At 44.2% G+C, this 24,552-nt stretch overlaps 2 protein-coding genes across 6 annotated transcripts in view; both read right to left on the reverse strand.

Moving 5' to 3' along the window:
* The window catches only part of RABL6 (RAB, member RAS oncogene family like 6), a 40,802-nt gene extending 24,391 nt beyond the window's left edge, over window positions 1-16,411 (reverse strand). For 2 of the 5 annotated variants that reach the window (XM_048512440.1, XM_048512438.1), the window contains exons 1-6: window positions 15,724-16,089; window positions 7,803-7,937; window positions 7,099-7,146; window positions 6,391-6,420; window positions 2,177-2,229; window positions 141-232 (exon numbers count right to left, since the gene is read on the reverse strand). In XM_048512440.1, coding sequence (XP_048368397.1) covers window positions 141-232; window positions 2,177-2,229; window positions 6,391-6,420; window positions 7,099-7,146; window positions 7,803-7,937; window positions 15,724-15,853 — 488 coding nt within the window. In that variant the 5' untranslated portion in view covers window positions 15,854-16,089. Of the gene's footprint in view, window positions 1-140; window positions 233-2,176; window positions 2,230-6,390; window positions 6,421-7,098; window positions 7,147-7,802; window positions 7,938-15,723; window positions 16,090-16,227 lie in introns of those variants that run through there. The other 3 variants (XM_048512441.1, XM_048512439.1, XM_048512442.1) reach the window with 3 other exon arrangements.
* A 3,646-nt stretch (window positions 16,412-20,057) lies between these two features.
* Window positions 20,058-24,552, reverse strand: part of CCDC183 (coiled-coil domain containing 183) — a 46,489-nt gene continuing 41,994 nt past the window's right edge. Inside the window, exons 11-15 of the mRNA XM_048513022.1 lie at window positions 23,986-24,146; window positions 23,060-23,225; window positions 22,257-22,385; window positions 21,842-21,935; window positions 20,058-20,214 (exon numbers count right to left, since the gene is read on the reverse strand). Of these exons, the coding sequence (XP_048368979.1) occupies window positions 20,081-20,214; window positions 21,842-21,935; window positions 22,257-22,385; window positions 23,060-23,225; window positions 23,986-24,146 (684 nt within the window). The 3' untranslated portion in view covers window positions 20,058-20,080. The remainder of the gene's footprint in view (window positions 20,215-21,841; window positions 21,936-22,256; window positions 22,386-23,059; window positions 23,226-23,985; window positions 24,147-24,552) is intronic.

The raw sequence follows: 24,552 nt of genomic DNA on the forward strand, positions 1-24,552 counted from the left end.
CAGACTGTGTAGTCTACATACGATGCAGCTTTTCATGGCACAAACTTCCCATCTTTCATGCAAAGCTGACAGAGATCACAGAGCTGATTATTGAATCAAAACAAGTAAAAGGCTGTTAATACAACACGCCAGCTTCTTACCATTGTTTGGTGATATCAAACATCATCACTACACCGTTGCAGTTCTTATACACATCCAGGAATTCTGCATCCAAAGCCATCTCTGACTCTGCCTGGGATAAGACCCGAAGAACAAAACACATATGGTTTGGTTCAGAATTGTAAGCTCCCCAGCTAACATGTTCCCCCATAACCAAACAACAGTAAAAAAGGGGAAAAAACCTCATCCACATCAAGCTATAAGTTTTTGTCACAACAATCAGTTGTTATTTTATTTATTTTTTATTTTTTTATTTTTTAATCTTATATACCGCCCAACCCCCGCCCAACTGTCACATAGAACTAGCGGACAGGCTTTGCTCAATCTGTTAACCCTTTGGCCACTTTTTAACTTGCAAATACTTAAAGCAATTCATGGCAACAAAAATTAAATGCTAAAACTAATCAATGAGAACCAAACTATACAAATGCAGCAGCCCTGGTCAAGCTCCTTCCCTGAAGGCCCAGCAGAAGAAGGAAGCCATTTACCTGCCTCCAAAACATGGCAAGCTGCTGGGGGGAGGGGAATTAGCTGCCACAGGTAAGCTGTCACAGGTGCAGCTTTTCTACCTACAAAGGAATTCTGAGTAAGGCCTCAGTGGCACAGGTTAAAGTACAGGTTTGCATGGGAATAATCTTTTCTGGAGTAATCTGCATTTTAATGGTCAAAACGAACACCTTGATTGCGGCCAGAGATATACACAGCTCATGAAGTTGTTGGAGCACCAGGGCAAGGAACCATCTTCTGTTCACTCCCAACAAACAACTCAAAAGTTAAGCCATTGGGGTTTTTTTTCTCTGAATGAGACCAAAACAAAAATCCTAACCATGATCTTAAGCATTCCCACAGTATTTTGTTGTGGTAACATGACTCTTATTCTCCTTTTGACTGAAGCTAAGGAGCTGGCCTACAAGCACGGGAAACATGCAATACAGCCTACCCAGGACTAAACTTATTTAGCACAATCGACATACCTGGTGCATTACAGAATTCAAAGTGCAGCTCAATCAGTAAGAGACAGGGATGCACATGTGAATGCACCCAATGCTTGTTGTGAGATAGAACAAGGAGAGAAATTCTAGTCATCAGCCCTTCTTCTTGATGTGCAGACAGATTTTTTACTAGGTTATATTTAAATGCCCCCACACTATGAAGTGATAACAGAGCTAAGGGAAGTGGAACGCATCAAATGTTTCTCTCATGGCTGCAAGATACAGCAGCTTATTTTTATTTTTTAGAGTTATCCACTGCCATTGCTCTCCTGGACAGCAAGATGCCAGAGCCCTGAGTCTAGCATGATGCATGGATAGCATGAAGGTATTTTGGTATAGAACTCTCTCAAATATATTGTGCCACGGTTTATGCTATTTTGCAACCCATTCTTCCACATAACTACACTAGACTTTCAAGGCTTTTAAGAAGAAGAAGAAGAAGAAGAAGAAGAAGAGTTTAGATTTATACAGTAGTGGGATTCAACCTATTCACACCTATTCGGTATACCCAGCGGCTAATTTTTTTGTCTAGTTAAGAGAATGGTTGTAATCCCACCACTGAGTCCTTTTGCAACCAGTTGTTAAATTATTTGAATCCTACCACTGGATTTATACCCTACCTTTCTCTCCTGTAAGGAGACTCAAGGTGGCTTACAAGCTCCGTTCCCCTCCTCTCCCCACAACAGACACCTTGTGAGGTAGGTGGGGCTGAGAGAGTTCTGAAGAACTGTGACTAGCTCAAGATCCCCCAGCAGGAATGTAGGAGTGCAGAATCAAACTCGGTTCTCCAGATTAGAATCCAACTGCTCTAAAACACTACACCACGCTGGCTTTAAGAAGAGTTCAGTCAATGGGGGCAACAATGACCACCTGCTGGACATGCCCAAGCACTCGCCACAAATCCCTCAAGTTGGGGCTTCCTGGATTCCACATGGATGAAGGTTCCCACTGCACTGACTCTCAAGTTCAACAAACACGACATGAAAGGCAGGCAGGCAAGGATGAATCTGAAGGGTTCCTCTCACCTCCTGCGGGTCATTCTCCAGTTTCAAGCTGTCCCCTCGCTTTTTGCACTTGCCTATTGAAAGCAACCAAAACGAGTTCAATTAAAAAGGTCAGGCAGGAAAAGCACCCAAGACATGCTAGGCTTTAAAAAAAAACTTTTTGCACTGCACACCTTTTTTTTCCTGCAAGCTCATTCGGGAAGTTCACACACAGTGGCAGCAAATACCCGATGCAACGGGATAGCATTGACTCTTCTTACAGCCAACAGTGCCCTCTAGGCAAATCCCAGGCAGCTTCTTAGGATAGCACTTTGCAGAGTTGGTGGCGGCGGCAGCAACAGCAAACGGAACTTGCCGTGTGGGACAGCAAAGGCTGTGCTGGCAGAAGATCAGAAGCTATGAGATGATGCAACTCCAAACCGTTGCTTCAAGGCTGTTGCCCAAACTGTGCAAGTGCTTCTGCTGGTAGCTGATGAAGACTAGGGTGACTAAGTGCAACCAGAGACAAGAAGTGGCTAGGAAGAATGGTTCCTGGGGGTACATACTGGGGCAAGGCAGAATCCAACTATGTTCAATGTACCAGCATATTCTAGGAATCTACTAACATTCACTAGTACAAAGAGTCACTAGTCATATATAACAAACTGAGGAGCTAAGCCAGAAATGAATGGGAAGGGAGGGGGGGGGGAAGGGAGAGGAATGAGGGCCTGAAGATCAAGTAGGATAGAGCTGAGGGCAGGGAAGAGAAGGTACATTCCATGCACAGAGAAGGCAGTACCATTTCTCAAGGAACCTTATACCCAATTGTTCTACCTTTTGTACCATATCGTCTCTCAGATGTTTTCAGCAGAGGCCATGCAAAGGGGCTGCACACTGAAGGAGCTCCAGATCAGAGGTGCCATGCAGTCAACCCCAAAGTAGTGCCGATTCAACACCCCCTGGCCATGCAAAGTTCGTCTCTGAAAGACTCTGATCCAGGGCCCCACTGCGCAAAAATGGTCTGGACAACTTGCTGCTGAGAGACAGGCAAAACTCTTCAAGAAACTAACAGGCAAATTCTTAGGGAAGTACACCAGAGCAGAACAATTTTAAGGCACAGGTTCGGCAGGGTTACATCTTAGAAGTTAAACTTAAAATGCTTCAAAGGTCTTCTTGCCTTGTGCACAGCTTAGATTAAAAGGTCCATAAATGAGGCAGGTGAATGTATCCCCCAATTTAGACCAGTGGCACTCAATACCTTGTGCTAAAGTTAGTCAAACAGCTATCATCAAAAAGTACTGTGGAAATTAATTGTGGTGGGTTTTCCAGGCTGTGTGGCCGTAGCCTGGTGGATCTTGTTCCTGACGTTTCGCCTGCATCTGTGGCTGGCATCTTCAGAGGCATATCACAGAGGGAAGTCTGTTACACACTGTGTCCAGTGAGAAGGGGGTGTTTTAGTGGGGTATAAATTGTCATGTCCCCGGGTGGGGAATCAATCAGAAAGTGTTCGACAATAAACTGTGGAAATGTTTACAGGAATCTGTAGAGAAGAAAGCATCCAAAGTAGGTTCTTATCCAGGCAGGAGAACACAGGTCTCTCCATTCTTTTTTTTTTTACCATATTACCTGTACCCCCATGTTAAAGTTATAACACAGAGGATAAAGGTATGGTCTGCAGGGGGATGCCTCATTGGCCCAAACTCCTGTATAACCTGACATTTTCCTCTTAGCATCATGCAATACAGCCTCAGGATCAACACTCTAGCACATTTAATGGGCTCTTGAGTGGCTGAAGGGAGCGAAAGAAGAAATGCTACGGAGTTGGGGCATTTGGACTGTAGGAACAAGAGGAAGGTGAAGGAACTCCGTCGAGGCGAATTTCCCACTCAGATGCTTTGCATGCAGAAAGTCTCCAGTTCTGCCCTGGGCATCTTTGATAGCAGGACTAGGGAAAACCTCCACCCAATGGAATGAAGAGCCACTTCTTACTGTAGCACTGAGATGGATGGAACAGCATCCAGGCAGCTTCACCGGTTGCCACAGGTGCGATGTACTGAAATGCCTTCCACCTGACAGCTTCTGATCTGCCCTCTTCTGAGGTAATCTTAGGAGCTCAAAACCTCAAACACTCAACATCTCTGTGTGTGCCAAACTCCGTGTTCAACACAGCAATCTTACTGACGTAGGCGACATATACAAGCAAATGTAGGTGGAATGCTTTGCTTGAGACATAGGGAGCAATCCTCCCAGAGCTGTTGTCAAGCGATCGCCATTGAAACAGAACTTGCATAAGTGCCCTTGAAACAAGAGGAGGCCGCACAGCCGCAGCAGATGCACTGGAAAAAAATGTGCGCTTTAACCAATGCCTTGGCATGTTACAGATTTAGAAGAAGCTCAAAATCAAATTCTGGAGGGTACTATACCCTGTTCAGGATAAAGATGAGAGCGCAGTCCTGCGTTGTGTACAGGAGGTGACAGAAGGCTGCTTCCACCAGAGAAAATAGTGCCAAATCTAGATGAGCATTAAAGAGCCATTTCTGTGTGCAGCTTTCCTTAAAAATATCCTTTGGCACTATTAAATTTGTAATTTCTTTTTAAGAACATTTTTATCGCCATAAGCAAGCACAGGCAAAAACTTGCCTCTTTTCATTGGGAGACACTCCCCCCCGTATAGAAAATGGCCGACAGAGCAGCAGCAGGAGAAATGGCGATGAAAATGGCCAATGAGGCAGAAGCGGGAGTACACCTGTTACAGTTTTGAACAGGAACATGCTATTTCTAGAATTTATTTACACCACCTTCACCCTGGTGAGGAAGCAAAGTGGCTCATATCCTCCTCCTCTCCTCCAGTGCAGCCTCACAATAACCCTGCGAGTTAGATTAGGGTGAGAGAGTATAACTTTGCCTGTGAACGAACTGCGTCCCTTGAAACCACTGTATTGGGTTTCCCTGCAGCCTGAAAATGCTGGGGGGAAGAGTTAGGACTAATAAAAGGAAACATTTCTTCATGCAACGTGTGACTGGTGTTTGGAATATGCTGCCACAGGAGGTGGTGATGATGGCCACTGACCTGGATAGCTTTAAAAAGGGGCTTGGACAGATTTATGGAGGAGAAGTTGATCTATGGCTGCCAATCTTGATCCTCCTTGATCTGAGACTGCAAATGCCTCAGCAGACCAGGTGCTTGGGAGCAGCAGCAGCAGAAGGCCCTTGCTTTCACATCCTGCACATGAGCTCCCAAAGGCACCTGGTGGGCCACTGCGAGTAGCAGAGTGCTGGACTAGATGGACTCTGGTCTGATCCAGCAGGCTCTTTCTTATGTTCTTATGTTTCAGTGAGAGGGAACATCACCTGTTGTCTCCTCTCCTCCAGTGCAGCCTCACAACAACCCAGTGAGTTAGGCTAGGGTGAGAAAGTGTAACTGCCCCAAGGCCACAAAGCATAAATATTTGCAAGCGTTTAGTCCAATGCATTCACACAAGCCTTTCTAAATTTACCTGTTCCAAACAACAACATGTAAGAATCACAGGTGCTCAGAGGGGTGGTCTACCGCGCATTAGAAAGCATTGGGTAGGCCTGCCCTCCAATGCTTCTTAATGGGAGGTAGACCAATTCTCCAAGCACCTGCATTTCCTATATAAACTCCGTGAAGCTTCATAGCTTAAAAAAAAAATAGAGAGAGAGACGTGTGTACAGATCTCAAGGAACAACAAACTTTATTCATCTATTTTTAACATCACAATGGTCACTGGGAGAGCTGCAAACATAAGGGAAATGGGAGCAGCAGCAGCACAAAGCCTCCTGAAGCTTGCAAAAAATGGCAGGCACTATAAAATACATTATGGAGCTCTAAAAGTGGGGAGGGGGCAGAAAGTGAACAAGGTAACCACTAGGACCACAGCGGAGCATTCAGCTAAGAAGTTCCAGGAGGAAGCTAGGAAGAAGCAGAGGACAGGTCTACAATCAAGCTCTCATCTTTATCCTGAACAGGACACAGTTCAGATTCATTCACTTTCAGGGCAAGGCGAGCAAATTTTTAATTCAAAAACGAACACGCAATTTCGTAACACGTGCGGTTGTTGCCGTTTCAAACTCAGCACTGAAAAGTATAGCACACCACACACAACTCTGCAAAAAATGCACAAAAGAGGAAGACAAGATGAAGCAAGGACCCCCGCTTGAACAGCATTCAGCTACAGAAGGATCAAGAGGCTTTGCTAAGGAAAGGATGGCGGCTAATCTAAATTCACTCTCACCCAAAGCATCACGCAGCTGGATTTTTTGGCCTGAACATATGGGGGGAGGGGAGAAAAGACAATACATTAAAAAAACATGAACGCAACAATGAAAGACTGCAAACCTCGTATTTCAATACTGTCCCTTCTAAAGGTGTCAGATTGATAATCAGACATCAACCATACCAGATTCGTTTGATCAAGTTTACACAAGGTGTCCCAAAATTCTAAGGACAGAGCTTTCTCCATCAAAGGTCATAAATGCTCATTACTCTCGAACCCTAAAAGATCAACTCTCTGAGTGTGCAAAGCAAACGTTAAATGGCCTCCGAGTCCATCCCTGTCCCCACCACAGAATTCTGCACGAATTCATGAACCAAATACGCTTCCTGATTGGAAGGTTACACCAGGCAGTCTCCTCTGAGGGTGAGCCATTCTTCTGCTCCTCTGAATTAAGTGTGGCTGAAGGATCACAGTTGAGGCAGGTACATAACAAAATCCTGCAGGCACTGATTAACAGAGATCAGAACAGAACTGCAGATCATCCAGATATGCAGCAGGCAGCCCTCCACTGTGAAGAATTACTCTGGAGTAATAGAATCCCTTGCCAATTTCTGCATTAAACTATTTTTGATACACGTTTAATCCACTGCCAGATATTGCGAGATCTAATCCAGTACTGGGACAGACACACTGTACTGTCAGAAGGAGAGAAAAGGATCACCTCACCTTTGTCAACGACATCCCAGACTTCGACTTTGACAATATCATCAGTGGCTACATGCGGGAGATAAAATATACATAAGGTAAGAAAGGACATCTGTCACAAACTTGGAACCATGACATAATTTGATCAGAATGTACCTTCTTTGGTTGGGGTGGGGCTGGGAAGGGTAGGGAGGAGAATATATGGGAAAGCTTTAAATAAACAATCTCCGGCATATTTTGAAACGGCATTCTGCCAAGAAGTTTTTCAAGCTTGAACTTACAGTTGGGAGACATATAAATAACTCACAAAAGCATGTCTTTGGAACCTATTTTTCCACCTTCTTATACATGGCACAACATAACAGTGACTTCAGCTTCTAGAGAGGTCAAAAGAAAGTAGCAGAACACCCGCTTTGCATTCAGAACAGCCTCGGTTCAGTCCCTGGGAAAGATTAATGCCCAAGACCCCAGGGAAGCAGTATACAGCACAAGGCTTGATGGTCCAAAGGTTTGATTCAGTGTCAGACATTGTAGGGACAGGCTGAATCTCAGCAGCAGAGCACGTAGGGGAGGTTCCAGGTTCAATTCTCAGCACCTTCACTGAAAAATTTCTGGGCAGAACTACCATTTTCTCCTGGATAATCTGAACGATACTGCTTGTCAGAAGCGCACACACTGTGCCCAAAGGCCTCATGGAATGCAACTTAATAGGTTCATGAACTTACTCTTATAATTCCAATGGATGCTGGTGACTTGGATCTCCTGAGTAGGAATGTATTCTTCAACAAATTTCTTTCCTTGGAGTCTATGCCAAAGAGTGGTCTTCCCTGTGTTTCTGTCCCCCCGGATGACAATTTTCACTAGGTGAAGAATAGAAGCAGGGGGGAAAAAAACCCAAAAATATACATAAACATTATGCTATTTGGAACATTTACATCTTGTGTCAGCTAATGCTCACCAACAGTTCGTCCTCCATTTAATACAAGGAAATTACAGAAATGTGTAATTTAATATATAATACTGTTGGCAATAAAACTGGCTGACTGAAATGAGATTTTTTAAAAATTGTGCTGCATTTTAAATTTTGAAACAGTTTTACCCAATTTTATTATCAATCTTTATTTGCTGGTAATCACTGCTTGGCATATGTTTTGATGGTTACTGTGAGCTGCCTCAAACGTTATCAGTGGAGAGGGAGATAACAAAGTATTTTACAGAAATAGTCTTCTCTCCACCTTCCTGGGACTGTCGCCATCTTACTAGGCTCACAATGGAACAGGAAGACGGTCATTCCCCATGGGTGTCATTGAGCAGGTTATGCAAGATGAGCCAAAACTGACAAACGACATCTCTCCATGTGGCTCAGTGGATCCATTAAGTGCCATCCAACAAGTGCTTTTAACAGTACCACTTTTCTACTACACTATTTCATAATAATAGCTTCCAATATCTCCGTGCAAATTCAGCTCAAAATGCTGTAGCTACCTTTGGCCCAACACCCCTTTAAAAAGGAGGACACGGAAGCAAGAAAGGCAACAAAGCTGGCATCATGCATAATATTTCGCCAACAGTGCTATCAGACACCAGGAGAGTTTTGCAAATATTTAAGAATGCACTATGACAGCTTAAGCGTTTGTTCCAAGCCAAAACACAAGGACAGATCTTACAGCGCAGAACTGCCGCTTGCTAATAAGCTTCTCTCAAAAACTCCTATTCAAGGAGTTCATTGCTGCTGACAGTGATCATGATTTGACAAAAACAGGGTCAGGGAACAGAGTTCCTTTCACAACATGTTCCTAGATAGTGTTACTGAGCACCACCACAGTGCTTTTGAGGCTTAAATCATGTCACATAACCTCAAAGTAATGCTTACCACAACCCAGAAGAGGAGACACTGTCCTCAGAACAAATAAATAGAAGAAATACAGGCAAATATAAATATTGTATTTGGAAACTTCCTGATGATCAGCTGATGATATTAGTACCCACTGTGCTACACCAATTTAAGATTACTAAGACATGAGCCGGTATGATGGAATAGTACTGTAAAACTAGCAAAATCACACATGACTGTGAAAAGCATCTTTGCCTTTTGATCTCCTGGAGGGAGGACAGGAAGCCATACAAAGGTGCCAGGATGAAACTTCAAAGGCCTAAAATACCTCGTGGCCTGAACAGAGTTTTCCTGAGAAGGGGACAACAAAGGTTTTTGGATTCCATCTTGAGACGTGGTCAGAGAAGCATCTCTGGGCCATGGGTTCCCGGAATGGGGACAAAGAACCAAAAGGAATGTAATCATCTGAGCAATCTCTTAACTGCATTTATGTTTTATTTCTTTAATTTTTGTTTTTCAATAGAAATAGTTGAGACCTCAGCTGGTTGGAGTTATTGGAGAAAAGGACCCAGGTCTTTAATGAAACAAGCATTGGCTATCCCAGGCTTGCTTTCATGATAGCCGGGGATCCACGCACTTGTGAATAGGGACAATTTGCTACTGGTCTGGGTGGACATGCAACAATCCTTGTATGAGCAGACTATGCCTGACCCCAAATCCACTACCATCACAACAGCAACAGCTCTTTCCTACAGCTCAGACAAGCTATGGGTCTCATAAGAAAAGTGACCACTGCTACCTCCTTTCAGCCTCTTGGTACTGTTGCCAACTTAAACACTGCAGCAAGAGCTACTCCAGCTACCTTCCCTGGGAGGAGAACTCTGCAGTGACCGGAGGGTGCAGCAGAGAATAGATAAGGTGGACCAGCAATGCTCACGCCAAACACAGCAATCTTCTTATGGAAGCGGCTGTATCACCAATGCAGATGGCGAGTTTTAGGTTTAAGGAGAGAATTTTAGCAAAGCAAACTGAATCACAGAAGCTACCCTGAGAGCTCCCATTGCAGCCAATGCTTGTAACCGATGCCATCGATGTTCCTCCAACGCACATCAAATATTCAACAGAAAGGCAACAAGTTTCATTTGGTAAACGCTATTTAAAAACTAGTCACACTTCAAGGTCTTTAGGCGGCTATGAATGTTCAGCTCACAAGTAACCGGTACGCAGGAACATAATTTGACGCACATGAGCGCTAGAGGAGGAATAGACCCAAAGACCACCAAGCAACAGTGCAGAGGTCAGGTCTACTATGAAAATATAAAGCTATTGTACACTACATGGGTCCACTTAGCCTCATTTAGTTTACCTAGACCAGTAGCAACACTCAGGCAGAGAATTTCCCTAGCTCTGCTACAACCATCAACTGTGCCAGAGATCAGTCCTCAAATCTTCAGCATGCAAAGCACATGCTCTCCTGCTGAGCTGCGGACTCTCCCTAAGGGGGCCTTCCATCTAACTAATAGTTTCTAAGCTCAGCAGAGTCAGAAAGCCAGCCAGCCCAATGAATGGGAAGCAAAGCACACATATATACAGCAGTGAGCCCGAAAATGAAACATTCATACCTCGAAAACGACTCCTTTATCTAAGACTGGCCACTGCTGATTTAAACTGTCCTTAAAGCAATGCCCATAGAAGCCACAACACATCAGACCTTCTCAAACTATCCTAACACCACCTCACCCCTGTTTATATGATAACTTCAAAAATATGGGGGGGGGGGGGGAATGGCTGGACTCATTCCTCGATGCTGAACTTTAAAATAATCGCTAAGCAAATATTGGTTCTCACGCAAAGTAGGTGCAACTTATCACAACCAGCAGAAACATGGGCAGCTTCTCACAAAGTCTGAAGTTAACTCTGGAATATCCAACATCACAAGGGCTCAAGTAATACAGGCCATGTGAAATCCAAAAACTGAAATTTTTGCCATTCATTGCAAATCCACAGGGCACAGAGATACAAGATGCTGGTTCCTTTCTGCCTCATCAACTAGAACCGGCTAACAGATCACTCTACATCCCAAGCACAAGAATGTGGCAGAGAGAAAAAAGCTATACATCAAAATGGCAATGCAGCGACTACCAAAACATTTCTAACCTGTTTCTCTCCCAAAATGGAAATCAGAAGCATAATAAACGAGAAAAATAGACTGTAAGTGTGGCTACAATAAATAAGGCTACAAAATAAATAAGGCTACAAAAATATGGGCGTATATAGGCAGGGATACACAGGCAGCACGAGACAGAGAAGATCTCAATCAAACTGAACCAATTACACATACTACACAGTATTACAAACCAATGGAATGCACACTGTTCTCATAATCCTGGATTTTAATCCGAGATGCCAATACTGTTTTACCAGCTAGCCAGCAGAAAAACCTGCACAAAGCAGCTCTCCTCCAGAGATGAATTAGTTCCACTAACAGAAGAACCATCTGCTCCCAAGCTAACAAGTGGACCCTAAACACAGAAAGATATTTCAAAGGAAACCTTCTAATGATATGCTCCAGCTCTGGTTCACAGGAGTCTAAAAATTCTTTCAATTATTTATTAACATTCAAAGCAGCACTGTAATTCCATGTATCAGTTGCCTTTCAATTAAACAATTCTCCAAGGTTGTCTATACTATCAGTAATTATTGACTGTCAAGTCAATAATATAAATAATTCACAATTAAAAAAACAGCTTCTCAGTAGAGTCAAATTCCAGCCACACCATTTCTTATTGATTCAACTCAAAAGCTCTCCAGACAAAGAAAGTCTGTGGATGCATCTGGAAAGCCTTTGGGAAGCAGAGGAGGGAGTTCCAAAGTTGAGGGCAAACAGCACAAAAGCCTCCCCTCCAGGTCCTCCCCAGCCAAATGTCTGATAAGAACAGACTTCATAATGAGGTTCAAGTTCATGGAGCTGACCTCCAGAGACTTGATACATACAGAGTTCTCTTCCATCAACTCAAATAATTGGTCCAGCTAGCCTGGTGTTCTTATTCTGTCTGGCAGTTCTTCATCTAAACCAGGGATGTCCAACTCTGGCCCTCCAGATGTTCATGGGCTGATGGGAGTTGTAGCCCATGAACATCTGGAGGGCCAGAGTTGGAAATCTCTGGTTTAAACAATGGGTTCTGCACGTGCGAGGACTTCCACAGGAACAGTAGTATTTTCCTGGCTCCCTTTCCCTACAGTAGTCCAAATGCCCTTTGAAAACATCCAAGAATAGGAGGGGGGGGGGGGGGAGATTGATGGGGTTATTTCAGGCCGCCACAGAAAGGGGAGCTGATAAAGCAGTATACCAACAGGAGAAGGTCCTTGAGCCCACAGAAACGCTATGCTGCCTCTAACCCAATGCGTCCTCTAAAATACACTGACTATGTCTACACTGCACAAACAAATCCTCCAATGCTGTAAATTCTTGCTTAAAAACCTTCACACCACACATATTAAATAACACCTCATCTAAAGAAGCATTTCACTCATTCCAAAATAGAAAATATTTTAATAGGATTATTGCTGGCGCTCCCTCAAATCTCCCATGGAAAAAAGAGGCCTCGGAAAACCACTGTTTTCTTAAGTATCTCCAGTTTTTCCCAGGCTTTCATGTGTCTATTGCTGGACCCTTTTCAAAGGGAAGTGCCAAGGGATGAATCTGGGTCATTCTACATGCAAAACAGATGCTCTGCCACTGAGTTATAAACACTTCCCAGCACCAGTTTGATGGCAGCACACAGGTTTGTCACATAAAGTATTACATAGAGAAAGAGCTGGAAACCGTTTCAAATTTGTAACAGGATTCTTTGAGGGCATATCAGGTTTATATCTCCTTGGGAAGAGAAGAAACCCTCACACTGAACCACTGTCTATCCATGCCTGTCATTTAACTGTGAGGAAGACAGAGCAAGTGATGCATATTTGTGACAAGTTATTTTTTTCCTTAAAAACTGGACCCTTCCCCTCACTTAGACCAAACATCTCACATGAGTAGCCCCAAGCGGTAAGGGAGTTGGCAGCAGCGCAGCTCCCAGAGAGGCTTGCCAGAAATGTGGGGAGGCTTGCAGAACAAAACAGCCTCCCATAAGTGCCCCCAGTCTGCAGATATCTAAATCCACAGATAGGGGGCACACTCACCCCCAGCAAATGTTTGTTCAAATTTGTTCTCCTTAAGTATGAAGAAAAATATGAAAATTAACAAAAATGGGAGGGTGGGATTGAATTCCCTGATTTTAAAAAAAGCACTGTCTGCACATGTGCAGACAATGCTGTTCAACCTCCATCACTTCACTTTTGGCTATCTGGGACTTGCAGCAAAGATGACTGCATTACATTAAAAGGATGCTTGCAACTGACCTCGAAGATTGTGATAAAATGCAGATGTTTCTAAGATGTTACACATCTGCAGCAGCACAGTCCACCTCACCTCTCAGAATGCTACCATCTTATTCTTCTGCATATGAAGATCAGGCCTTAATTCCAAGTATCTGTATGCAAGACCAGTGCCCACCCAAGAATGATGCGGTTCTTGGTTCCCAAATTATCCTTGAGCATCTTTAGTCTAGGAGATCAGAAATACAAAATTCTCCCTTCAGTAGCAAAGAACACTGAAAGCTACAAATCACTGCTCAGAGGATGTACAACTGATAACTTTATCCTATGTGTTCCAGAACACAGGGACATAGATAATGTGAGTTGTGGAAAACATTTTTGAAGAGAGGCAACAGCTCTGTTCTGGAGCACATATTTTCCAGGCACAATTTCCAGGTTCAGTCCTCATACTCTCCAATTAAATGAGATGGTGCACATTGGAAAAGGCTCTCCTCACTGCCCAAAAACCCTGGAGAATCTTATCAGTCAGAGCAGATAGTACTGAGCTTCATGGACCAAAAATGCAATTTGGTGAGAGTGAACTAGATACAGAGAGCCTGTGTGGTGTAGTGGTTTAGGGTGTCAGACTAGGATCTGGGATGCCCAAGTTCAAATTCCCACTCTGCCATGGAAACTTGCTGGGTAACCTTGGGCCAGTCACATACTCTCAGCCAATCTACCTCACAGGGTTAATGTCAAGAAGAGAACAAGGAGGACAGCAGTGTGTCAGCCTGTGGCCCTACTGGGGAGAAAAGTGGCATATAAATGAAACTAAAAATAAATAAGGCACTAGAAACTAGCTTTCAGGAGGTAGATTAACTTCGCAATTCCAAGTAAGACTTCTACGTGTACTTAAGTCTTACAGAACAATCCAAACTAAGCCGCTGGCCAAGAAACTATTACTTGCCACAGGCAAGGCTGTACAGCCACAAAGAAATTGTCTCACCTTCATCGTCTGCTGAACTTATGAAAATGTCATTTCAGAAATATTGGCTTTGACATGAACTCTACATGAGATAACTGTGTCTATGAAAATTTTTCTAACACAAAAATTCTGACTGCCTCAAAAATTCCCATTCACCCCATATTTCTATGTATCCCCTCTTTTCACCCCCATAAAATCCAGTTCCCTTGCACTTCCCACTTTAAAAAAATAAGACGGCCCTTACTTATACCTTCCATTCAGTAACCTTCTTCCAAATGCAGGTAATAGCCCCCCCACTTTTCTTATCTTTTCTCTATCCAAAAAAGGCAAGCAAATGTTCCATTCCTGCAGGGTTGCTTCTCAAGTTTCCAACCCCCATCCCTGAATAAGCTGCCCCTTTTCCATTCTCCTAGCCACTCTCCAACAAGGTAATGCCCTCTTACTTGGATTGAAAATCCCAATTCATGTTCTTTCATTCCCATAATGCCAGGCCTTAGTTGCCCACACACAGACACCAAATCCTGTTCTCTCTTTCCTTCCATCTTGAATCCTTTTAAAAATCAGGAATCAGTTTCAGATGCCTCTCAGCTAAAGCCTGCATTACAACAGACACATTATTCTCTTCATTCATCCATCCCTTTTCTCCTCAAGCTGCTGAGGTCTGGTTCACACATTCAGAGCAAGATAGGAACAAGGTGGCAGAATGAATCACAGTACTTCAGACAGCAGGTGGTGGACTACATTTTAGAGTGAACCACAATACTGAGCTTCCTGCAATCAAACCAAACAAACAAAAACAGCACAGCACACAAAGAAACACTGACAGATCCTTCCTTTCTGCTGCAGTAGTACAAAGTAGTAGCTAGTGTCAAACTACTAATGAACGATTTACATATCTGCTCAACATTTAAGTTCACAGTCTGATGGGTGCGCAGTCTAATGTACAACTGCAGAACCACAAATGCCACCCTAAGTTTCTTGAAGAAGGGATACGTATACCGTATACAGATACCTATGTGAAATTCTATGCACCAAGGAGTCTTGTAGAGCACTTTAAAAATAAGGAAATGCAACGGGTTCTAGGGCACAAAAACTTAAGCTGAATACAATTGTATTAATGTTTAAAGAGACACAAGGCTTCTGTTTATTTTTGCTGCAATAGATCAGCACGGCTACCCCTGCGGAATTCTATGCCAAAGAGCATCCTAAACTGGAACTCAATAGTAAAGGCACCGCACATTTCGTGTAACATATGTGAATCAGTCCGGTGAGTCTTAACCTGTCCCACTAGTGACACTACTACTAGTGAACGCCTCTGATGTGGCCGGCTGAGGTCCGGTTCTTGACTCCCACCCCTTCCTCCCTTCTTCAGTTGTCCTGTTGTCCAGCTTCCAGGAGTAGCAGCACCAGCAGCAGGAGGCTCTAACGGTCCCAGACCCTCCCGCCTCCCTTTTTGCCGCCAACCACTTACTGTTGTACTGGACCCCCTTTGCGAAGCGCCGCTGGAGTGCCTGGTTCATGGACTGCAGCCCGGCCGGGATGGGCTTGTCCCGCCCGGGGGCCTGGTCGGAGCCCACCAGCTTCTTTAGGGCCGAGAACATCTTTGCTGGCAGCTACTGGCGGAGGGAGTGGAGAAGGGGAGGCGACGGCTGTCGCTGCTTCCGCGGCCCAGCCTGACTCCAAGGGCGGGGGTGGGGAGGCAGGGCAGCTGGGCGTCCAGGGTGGTTACATGCCCGATCGCAAGGAGACGCGCTCTCCGTCAGCTGTCGAGGCTGCCTCTGCCTCCCCGGCCGCCATCTTGCCCAGACTCTTTCTCTCTGTAAGTAACCAAGAGAAGGTGGGGCCTGGGAGCAAAAGGAGGCTCAGAGACGGCGCCTCGCGAGGGACACGTGGAAAGGAACACGCTCGCCATACGGCTTCGACTTCATGCTAAGGGAAGCCGCGAGGGACATACTTAGTGGGGCAAACACGGTACCTTGTAGAATAACGTAGCAGAAACACGTCGCCCTGTTGGTTCGGCTGCGGTTCATGGGGCGCTCTCAATTGAGTTTTCTGTCCCTCTCATCTGTACGGATGAGGAAAAGTCTTTATGTCTCGCAGTAAAGATTTATGTAACGGAAGCATTTCGCTTATAGCAAAGCGCAAGGAACGTCCGGCAAAAAACCAGGACTGCACACATCGCGGCTTGGTTTCGTTTCCATAACAACTAGGCAAACGCAATGGTTGTTATGGATACGGCGGCCTGCGAGGGACATACATATTGTACAAACCCGCGTTTTCCCCCTCATATGAAAAGCAGCAATAGCAGTACTCCGTTTCAGCCGTGGGAACTGCTGTGGGTCAAGTTTGGCGAGCAGTTAGATCCCCCCGCCCCCCCCCCGCCGCCGCCAGATATGCTCTGTGAGCAGCATAGTTTTGAGTACTCAATAGCTAGCAAGGGAAGAACGCTGCACATGCTCTGGCGCATCTTTTGTGGGCAGAGCTTACAGTACATTGATTCCGGCTTCTCCAGCATCTCAAGATTGTCATAATCTTCATTTACAGCCCACCTGTATCAACAGTTTAGCAAAAATTTTAAATACACTCTTGTGTAGGGTTGCCAACTTCCAAGAATTACAACTGATTTCCAGACGATAGAGATCAGTTCCTTCTAGAGAAACCGCTGCCTTGTTTCAGGGTTTGCTCCAAAGTCTCCAGGAATTTCCCAACCCAGAGTTGGCAACCCTACTCCTGTGATACCTACTGCATTTTTACCCTGCGTTTATCTAAGATATTGAGGGCAGTATGAACAGCATTGCCAGCTCAGGGTTGGGAAATTCCTGGAAATATGGGGGTGAGCCTAAGGAGGATGGGATTTGGGTATAATGCCATTGAGTCCACCACCACCCCCCACCCCCCATAAAAGCAGCCATTGCAGGACTAGAGAACTGGCATATGTCACCTGAAGATCAGTTGTAATTCTGGGAAATCTCCAGGCACCACCTGGAGACTGGCAAACCTCACATGCATGGCTCCCATTCCACTCTCACAGAAACCCAATCAACAAGGCAATGACTAAAGTAGGACACAAATAACTTCTTTGTTTAAAGATTTAGCCTGCAGGCCTGGAGCAATGTTAACACTAGATTCAATACAAATAAATAATTTAAATATCCAACCAGCTTCTGTGCTTGAGGTCCTGTGAATCTGATTACATGAGCAATAAAATTGGCTACAGCCAAAGTAACTGCTAAATTCATACTTGCAGACAGTTTCTTTACCTTGTTTGCTATTAACAGCCCCTCATTATTGCACAAAAGAGGAGTAATCCACAAATCCCTATTACTGGAAAAGGTATAGCATTCCAGTAGGCAGTGCTCCAAAGTTTCTATTTGTCTAGAAGCACAGTCACAAAGTCTGTCAGAATATGCAGTCCTTGGCATTTGACCTTGCATTATTTGAGAGAGGAGAGAGTTTAATGCTGTAAGTATAATGCTCTATTAGTCAAGGAACAGTTTAAAACATATGGTAAGGATGCCTTTGGGTAAGACACTCTTAAGTATAAAGAGGAGCAAGCCCTATGGGCTTTCTTTGTAGTGCTGATAAAGTCCAAGTTATACAGATGTCTGTTCACTGGTGAGCTTGCTGCTGATTTTCTCAGTATCGCCAAATCACTACTGCTAAACCCCAGCATGTGGAGTCTAGTCTCCATTAACATCCTCTGTGGGGTAGCACAGAAGTCAGATTTGATAGAGGCACCCCTTAGCTTCTGTGGAAAATAGAATTTTCATCCAATGGACAGAATATGCAAGTAATCCATGACAGTAACCCAGTGAGATTTGTAGCTGAATATACTGGGAGCAGGGTCTCCTTATTCCTAGTCTTCACTTGGGGCTACTGAGAGCTACCATGGCTCCCTGGACAAAAATTCCACCTCATCCCTTGGATGATTCTGATCCAAACCATGTCTTGTTTTGTAATTTTATATTTGTGTTCCCAAGCATGTGTGCAACAATATTGGACGCACGTCTTATATCTGATAAAATGGGCTGTCGTTCACAAAAACTTCATATCTCAATACATATTTCATAAATAATCAGTAAAAAATCTATTCAAGTTTACACTTGTACCGTTACCTAGCACAAAAGGAGTATAAATTCGTGCTGGTATCATTGGGACAGATTTTGCTAACATATTTTCTAAAAAGATGTAATTTCTCATATAACCTGACATTTAATGTCTACAGTAGCAAAGTAGCATTTACTATGGGGTATCAGATGTTCCACAACAACCCACTGACTGAACAGTGTCTAAAAATGTAATATTAATTTACGGTATCTAATGATGGTGGGAAGGGTTAATTTTCTGTTCCATATATGTAACCTGTAAAACAGATCAACATTCCATTACCATGCATGTAAAGGGGGGCATCCTTTTACTACTTCGATAGACCATGAGGAAATGTTAACTCCCCTACCCCCTGTTTCTGTTCATAATATTAACAAGGTTTGCTGCTATTAAGTTCATTCTAAGATGCCAACCAGGAATGAGAAGGAGCTGAGACCAAGACTGATGAAAAAAGAAGGGTGGGAATTAGCAGTGCAGGCATATAATGAAAAGAGAGCAAATTTAAAGGAGAAAAGGGTGAGAAGGAGAAAGAGAAATTAAGAAAAAAAGAAAGGGGTTTTTTTTATAACACTAACAGGGAAGATCAGGCTGACCACACAAAACACAATGGACCTGCGTGGAAGGGAAGGAAGAGGAAAACAGATTGACATAAACACAACCTCATTAGGAGGCTTCAACTTATCAATGACTGAGGCAGCCATGAACTGTGCTGGCTGGTATTGCCTTGCTGCAGTGCTGGCTCGGTTGATGGATTTAACAAGATATGCAAGTGTTTGCCTCCTTGCAATAAACTCTGCAGAAAGCAGAGCGAAAAGAAAGTAAACTATTTACTGTGCTCTGCCTTCCTTGTACTCCTAGTGGTTGTAAGTAAAATAAATTGAAATGCCTTTGAATGTTGCAGGATCTGGCTTCAGGGGTCCTCCATCTAACTTGGGCCCCAGGAATTTTGTCTCCTTCCCCCGCCCCCCACATCACCCTGTCTTTATTGGCTCTGATTGGCTGTTTTGGTCAACACTCTTAGTCTGCAATATCTACATCTGAATAAATGCTTCAGCCTCCTGGTGTGTTCTGCCAAGTAGAAGAATCTCAAAACATCCTGCTTTTTGCATGCACTTAAGAATACCACCCTAACTGAAAGCAAATATTAAAATGGATGAAATATCGGAGATTTCAATACCACTGGGGATACATAATCTTTTGGATTTTCAAATTTAGGTAACAAGACCATCTATAGGGAGCAAGTTGCCAAGACCCACAACACACATGCACATCTCTTGTCAGATAGTTTGGGTGAACCAGATAGTATTTTACTGCCCAACCCCTAAAGCTGTGTTCAATCCAATAACAGACTGAAAAAAACCAGAAAGATTATGCAAGGCTGTACCCATAAGCAGCCAAGTCCCACCCTGCCTCTGCCTTGATTCATTGCATCTTGTTTTAGCTCCATCTAACAGGCCTCCACCCCTTGCATTCTGCATTTTGCTAAAAGCCAAGTGCCAGATGTTGAGTTGCTCCTCCTCCTACCCCTGCCTTAGCTTAGTAGCCCATGAGGTATTACTGGAAATCTTCTCCTCAGAAAACCTCCACTAGGGCCAATGAAACAGAAGAGAGAAAGCTGTACAATAGCAAGAAACTGAAGTAGAATAAAAGCAAGAAACTGAAGTAGAATAAATGCTTTATTAATCAAAAGGGAGAGATTTGAGGGACTGGGGGAAGAGCCACTATTTTTTAGTCGGTCCTCTCTGTTTTTTCTTAGTGACCTTAGTCTTCTCTTCAATGAGCTTTACGCCATGCTTCTTGATATCATCCCGGTTGGGCACAATACTGTGGTCAATGTCAGCAAAGTTGAAGACCTCTGCAGAAAGGAAAGAGAACAAAATCCTGTTGGCCCCTTAACGGAGAAAAAGATGGTAAGCTGGAACCAAAGCAAACTACCAGATTCTTGAGTGAAACGGAGCGGTGCTTCTTAAGTGGTCTATGAAACCAGCACAAATTTGTAGTGTGAGAAAAAGGTCAAGCATTACAGAGGAGCTGAAGACTGGAAGAGCAATGAGCCTGCGTGAAGTAAGAAGGGAAATCCTGGAGCCAGGGGGCAGTTTTTTTCTATCAAAGAAAAATGGCAGTGACAAAGAATCACTGCAATTCATGTACAATTCTTTTCCTAATTCACTGTAATCTCTGGTCAAACATGTTCTGCAGATATTCACAGCATTCCAAAAAAGAAACACACACACACAACTACCCTGCAATATCTGTTTGCTTAGAGATGATAATGGGGGGGGGATTACATCAAGGGTGACCAGGGAGCATGTATTTACAACATACATGTTTGCATCTGAAGAAATTAGCTCTAGTTTATAGAAGCTTATTCCAGAATAAAAATGTGGTTGGTCCTGAAGGTGCCACAAGACGCCTGTTTATTTTTGCTACAACACCACTTCTCTTCTGAAAATGATTCTTTGTCACCTGCCAGAGTTTCCTTAGAAGGAGGGCTATTCCAAAATAAGAGACATGCATTTTGAACTTGTCTAACTCAAGGGTGTCAAACATGCAGCCAGGGGGATGGATCTGGCCCCTTGAGAGGGCTTATTAGGCCCATTAACCAGCTGAGACAAGCCCGCAGCAGGGTGTGGTAAATGCCTACAGTGGGCACACCAATTCAGGCACTCACCGCACCCCACTGTGGGCTTGCCAGTCAAGGCACCCATCCCACCCTGCTATAGGCTTGCCAGCTGAGGCAGCAACCACTCGAGTGTTGATCACTTCCTCCAACTGTGGTGTATCTAGGGGGAGTCATTTGACCCAGGCACCATCTGCCTGGATCACACGGGGGCACATTGTAGCCCTCCTCCCCGCTGAGTGCACCCCTGGCCAAACTCCCTGCCGCCCCCTACCTCCCCACTGTTGCCTTGAGAAAAAGCCTCCTCATGGCACACTCCTGGCTGTTTTGCCTTCCGTTAAGCCAGGGAGGAAGCTGAGGAAGCACTGCTTGCTCACTCGCCAGCCCACCCTGTGTGCCTTGGAGTGAACCAGAGGCACTCTGAATAAACTTCCATTAAGCCAGGAAGGACGCCAGGGGAAGGGAGGCTGTGCTGTTTGCTTGTTCACTTGTCCAACCTGCATGGCAATGCAGTGGTGGGAGGGGGGCAGCGGAGGGGCATTTGGGAGAGGGTACACCACTGTCCCTAGTGCCATTCTGGGCGAGCGAACCCCCTGCAGCCACTCCCCCCACCCCCGCCATGAGGATCTGGGCCAGTGAGCCTGCTGGGGCAGCTTTCTCTCCAAGGCCCGGCCCAATTAAGTCACATTTATATCATATATTGGCTTTGTAACAAATCAGTTCAACTGAACAGCAATATTTCAGAAAGAGGGACTGCTCTTGAGAACATTTATTGGTCAACTCTAGAAAATCGTTCTAGGCAATGAATTGGCCAAATTGCAATGCTTGTTCTCTAATATTTCTATCTCCAGAACAGTCATACCTCTGACATCTTCATCCTCTTCAAAAGTGATCCTTAGGTTTTCCTGCTGATCTCTGGTACTGTCCTCTAGAAAATGTCTGACATCTATAAAAGCCTGCAAGGACCAAGATATTAGAATCAGGTTTTACTTTGTATCAGATTGATATTGGACAGGGGATGGACTGTACCGCACCCAACTACACAGGAGCAGACCAGTGAATTTCTGATTTCACTGAGCATTTATGGCTCTGGAGAAAGTGCTCCATGTGAGAATGAAATCAGTGAAATCAGAAATTAGAGTAAAATTACTCTATGAGTAGTTGGTCATGGTTAGTAATTGCATGGGAGACCAACAAGGAAAACCAAGCTTTTGCTTTCAACAAGTAAGTCAGTTCTGCTGTGAGAATATCTTCTAGGAAAGAACTCAAGAGCATACCTTATTGGTTTCATCTTGACTGAAGTCGAAACTTGGCTTGGTGTGAATTATCTTTAATAGATGCATCAGCTTAATTTCACAGAACTTCAGCTTGTCAAACACATCACCAATGTCCATGCGGATCTCTTCCTAGAAACCAAGAACTTTCAACTTAAGAAGAGCCCCATGGAATCAGGCAAATAACCCATCTAGCCCAACATTCCTTGGAGTGCTCACATTCAAGGGTCAAAGAGATAAATGTCTGGTGTCACTGTTCCACAACAGATATTCAAAGTTTTGAACTTCTTGCCTTTAGGTGCTTTTTAAAAATCTGTCTCCTCCCTACTCAGGAGGTTCTGGTGGTGGCTTCTTTTCTCAAAGTTTGGACAATCAGCCTGATACTAAGACAGGACAGAATCATACGTGCCTTGACAAAGGCCGATTGAGAGGAGGAGAACATAGAACAGTTATGCACGCAGAGACGTAATGAGTAACCTCTTGTCGCGAGTGGCTTCTTCTGATTTATCTCTGTATTGACAAGAGGGATTGACCCAATGTGGAGATAACAGCAGAATGAACCATTTCCAGCAGAGCGTAATGGATAGGCTGCCTAGCCAGAGCAAAGACTTATTCAGAGAAGCTACATGCACTTACAGGTAGGCAATTTGGGCCAACAGGAGTCTTCCATGTTTTAACAGATTTTATTGCCCACAATAAACTAGCAGGATTTTTCGCACACTGACTTCGGGTGGATTGCTGGCCTAATGGGCAGGAGTTGACGAACAGGATTCAGAAGGATTCAAAAATCTCAACTGCACACATACCTGGCCAGGAACAGTGATGTCGCAGAGCCTCATGGTGAGGTTTTCAACACCATTCTCGAAATGCAGTAGGAGCTCCTGGCGCTTGATTACCCGGGAGTGCACTTGTTGAAGCCTGGCTGTTTCTTTTTCCAGGTTCTTCCGCAACTCCTTTGATAGCTTACTGAAGCTGAATGGGAATTCACAAAGGCATGCTGGATCATTACACTACGGGCAACACACAATTAACTTGCAGAACTCACTGCCACTGTGCCACAGGGTAGCTTCTAAAAGGGGATTCAATGGATTCAGAGGCTCATTCCGCACATGCAGAATAATGCACTTTCAAACTGCTTACAGTGCTCTTTGAAGCTGTGTGGAATAGCAAAATCCACTTGCAAACAGTTGTGAAAGTGGTTTGAAAACGCATTATTTTGCATGTGCGGAAGGGGCCAGAGGCCCATCCATAGCTATTAGCCAATATGGCTAAATGGAGCAATGGCAAAAACAGGGGAGGCTTGGGTCTTACTACCACATTTTGAGTCCCACTACACCTTGTGGATCATTGTGGGAAGCAGGATACTTATCATTGGTCTGATCCAGCAGGACACTTCTGCTGATCTCAAATATGCTAGGTCGTCGCAGACAACCTTCTTGGATAATAATGCCACGTGGAGTATTTTTAACCAAATATTACAGGCAGATATGTAGAGAGTCTGAGGCAGCCATACATCCTTCACCATATGTAGTTAAGTCCAAAGAGGTTTTAAAAGTTTACAGGTTTGTGAGGAGAGGGAGGCAACCAATATTTAGAATGAGGTTGTGGACTGGAAATGGGGAAATCACAATCTGAGAAACAGGATGCTCACATCAGACCTCAGTCAATGGTACCTAAGAGAGACTTTTCTTTGTCTACTTACGCCACTGGGCAGTTTTAAACTGGTGAGTACCTGAGGAAGCTTTGGGTCTCGTGGAATTTCAGCTTTGCCCGCTCCAGTTCCAGCTGCTTCAGCTGGGCCTTCAGGTCTTTGCGTTTTTTCTCACTTTCTGCAATCTGCTGCTGCAGATTCTCCTCAGATTTCTTCTGGGCTGAGAATCTCCCAGCAATATCCTAGAGAGGCCACCAAATTAAAAACCGAACTTGCACAAGAAAGCTTACAATTGGCACTAAACCAGTTCAATTCTTGTGGCTTCCTCCACAAAAGTACAGGGGATAACAGTTTCCAGAGGGTGCTAGGGATTCTTTGGGGGACTAGTATATGCTCTGACACTCCTTGTGGACACTTTAGTATTACATAGGCATTTATTTTTAAATGTTCCTATCCAACTCTTTTAGGTAGCTCAGAGACACTGGCAAATCACTGTCCCAATTTCTGACTTTCACAAGGAATGCCTTGTTAAAATGTAGGTAGCATAAAATGTAGGTAGCAACACCTGCTAGTGTTGGCGTTCTTCAAGCTTCTTTTCCCTTCCCCAGATCTCAAATGTTCTCAGTCTAGATCATTTAATACAGGTTA

The sequence above is a fragment of the Sphaerodactylus townsendi genome, linkage group LG12 (genome assembly GCF_021028975.2).
Source record: "Sphaerodactylus townsendi isolate TG3544 linkage group LG12, MPM_Stown_v2.3, whole genome shotgun sequence".
Lineage (NCBI taxonomy): Eukaryota > Metazoa > Chordata > Lepidosauria > Squamata > Sphaerodactylidae > Sphaerodactylus > Sphaerodactylus townsendi.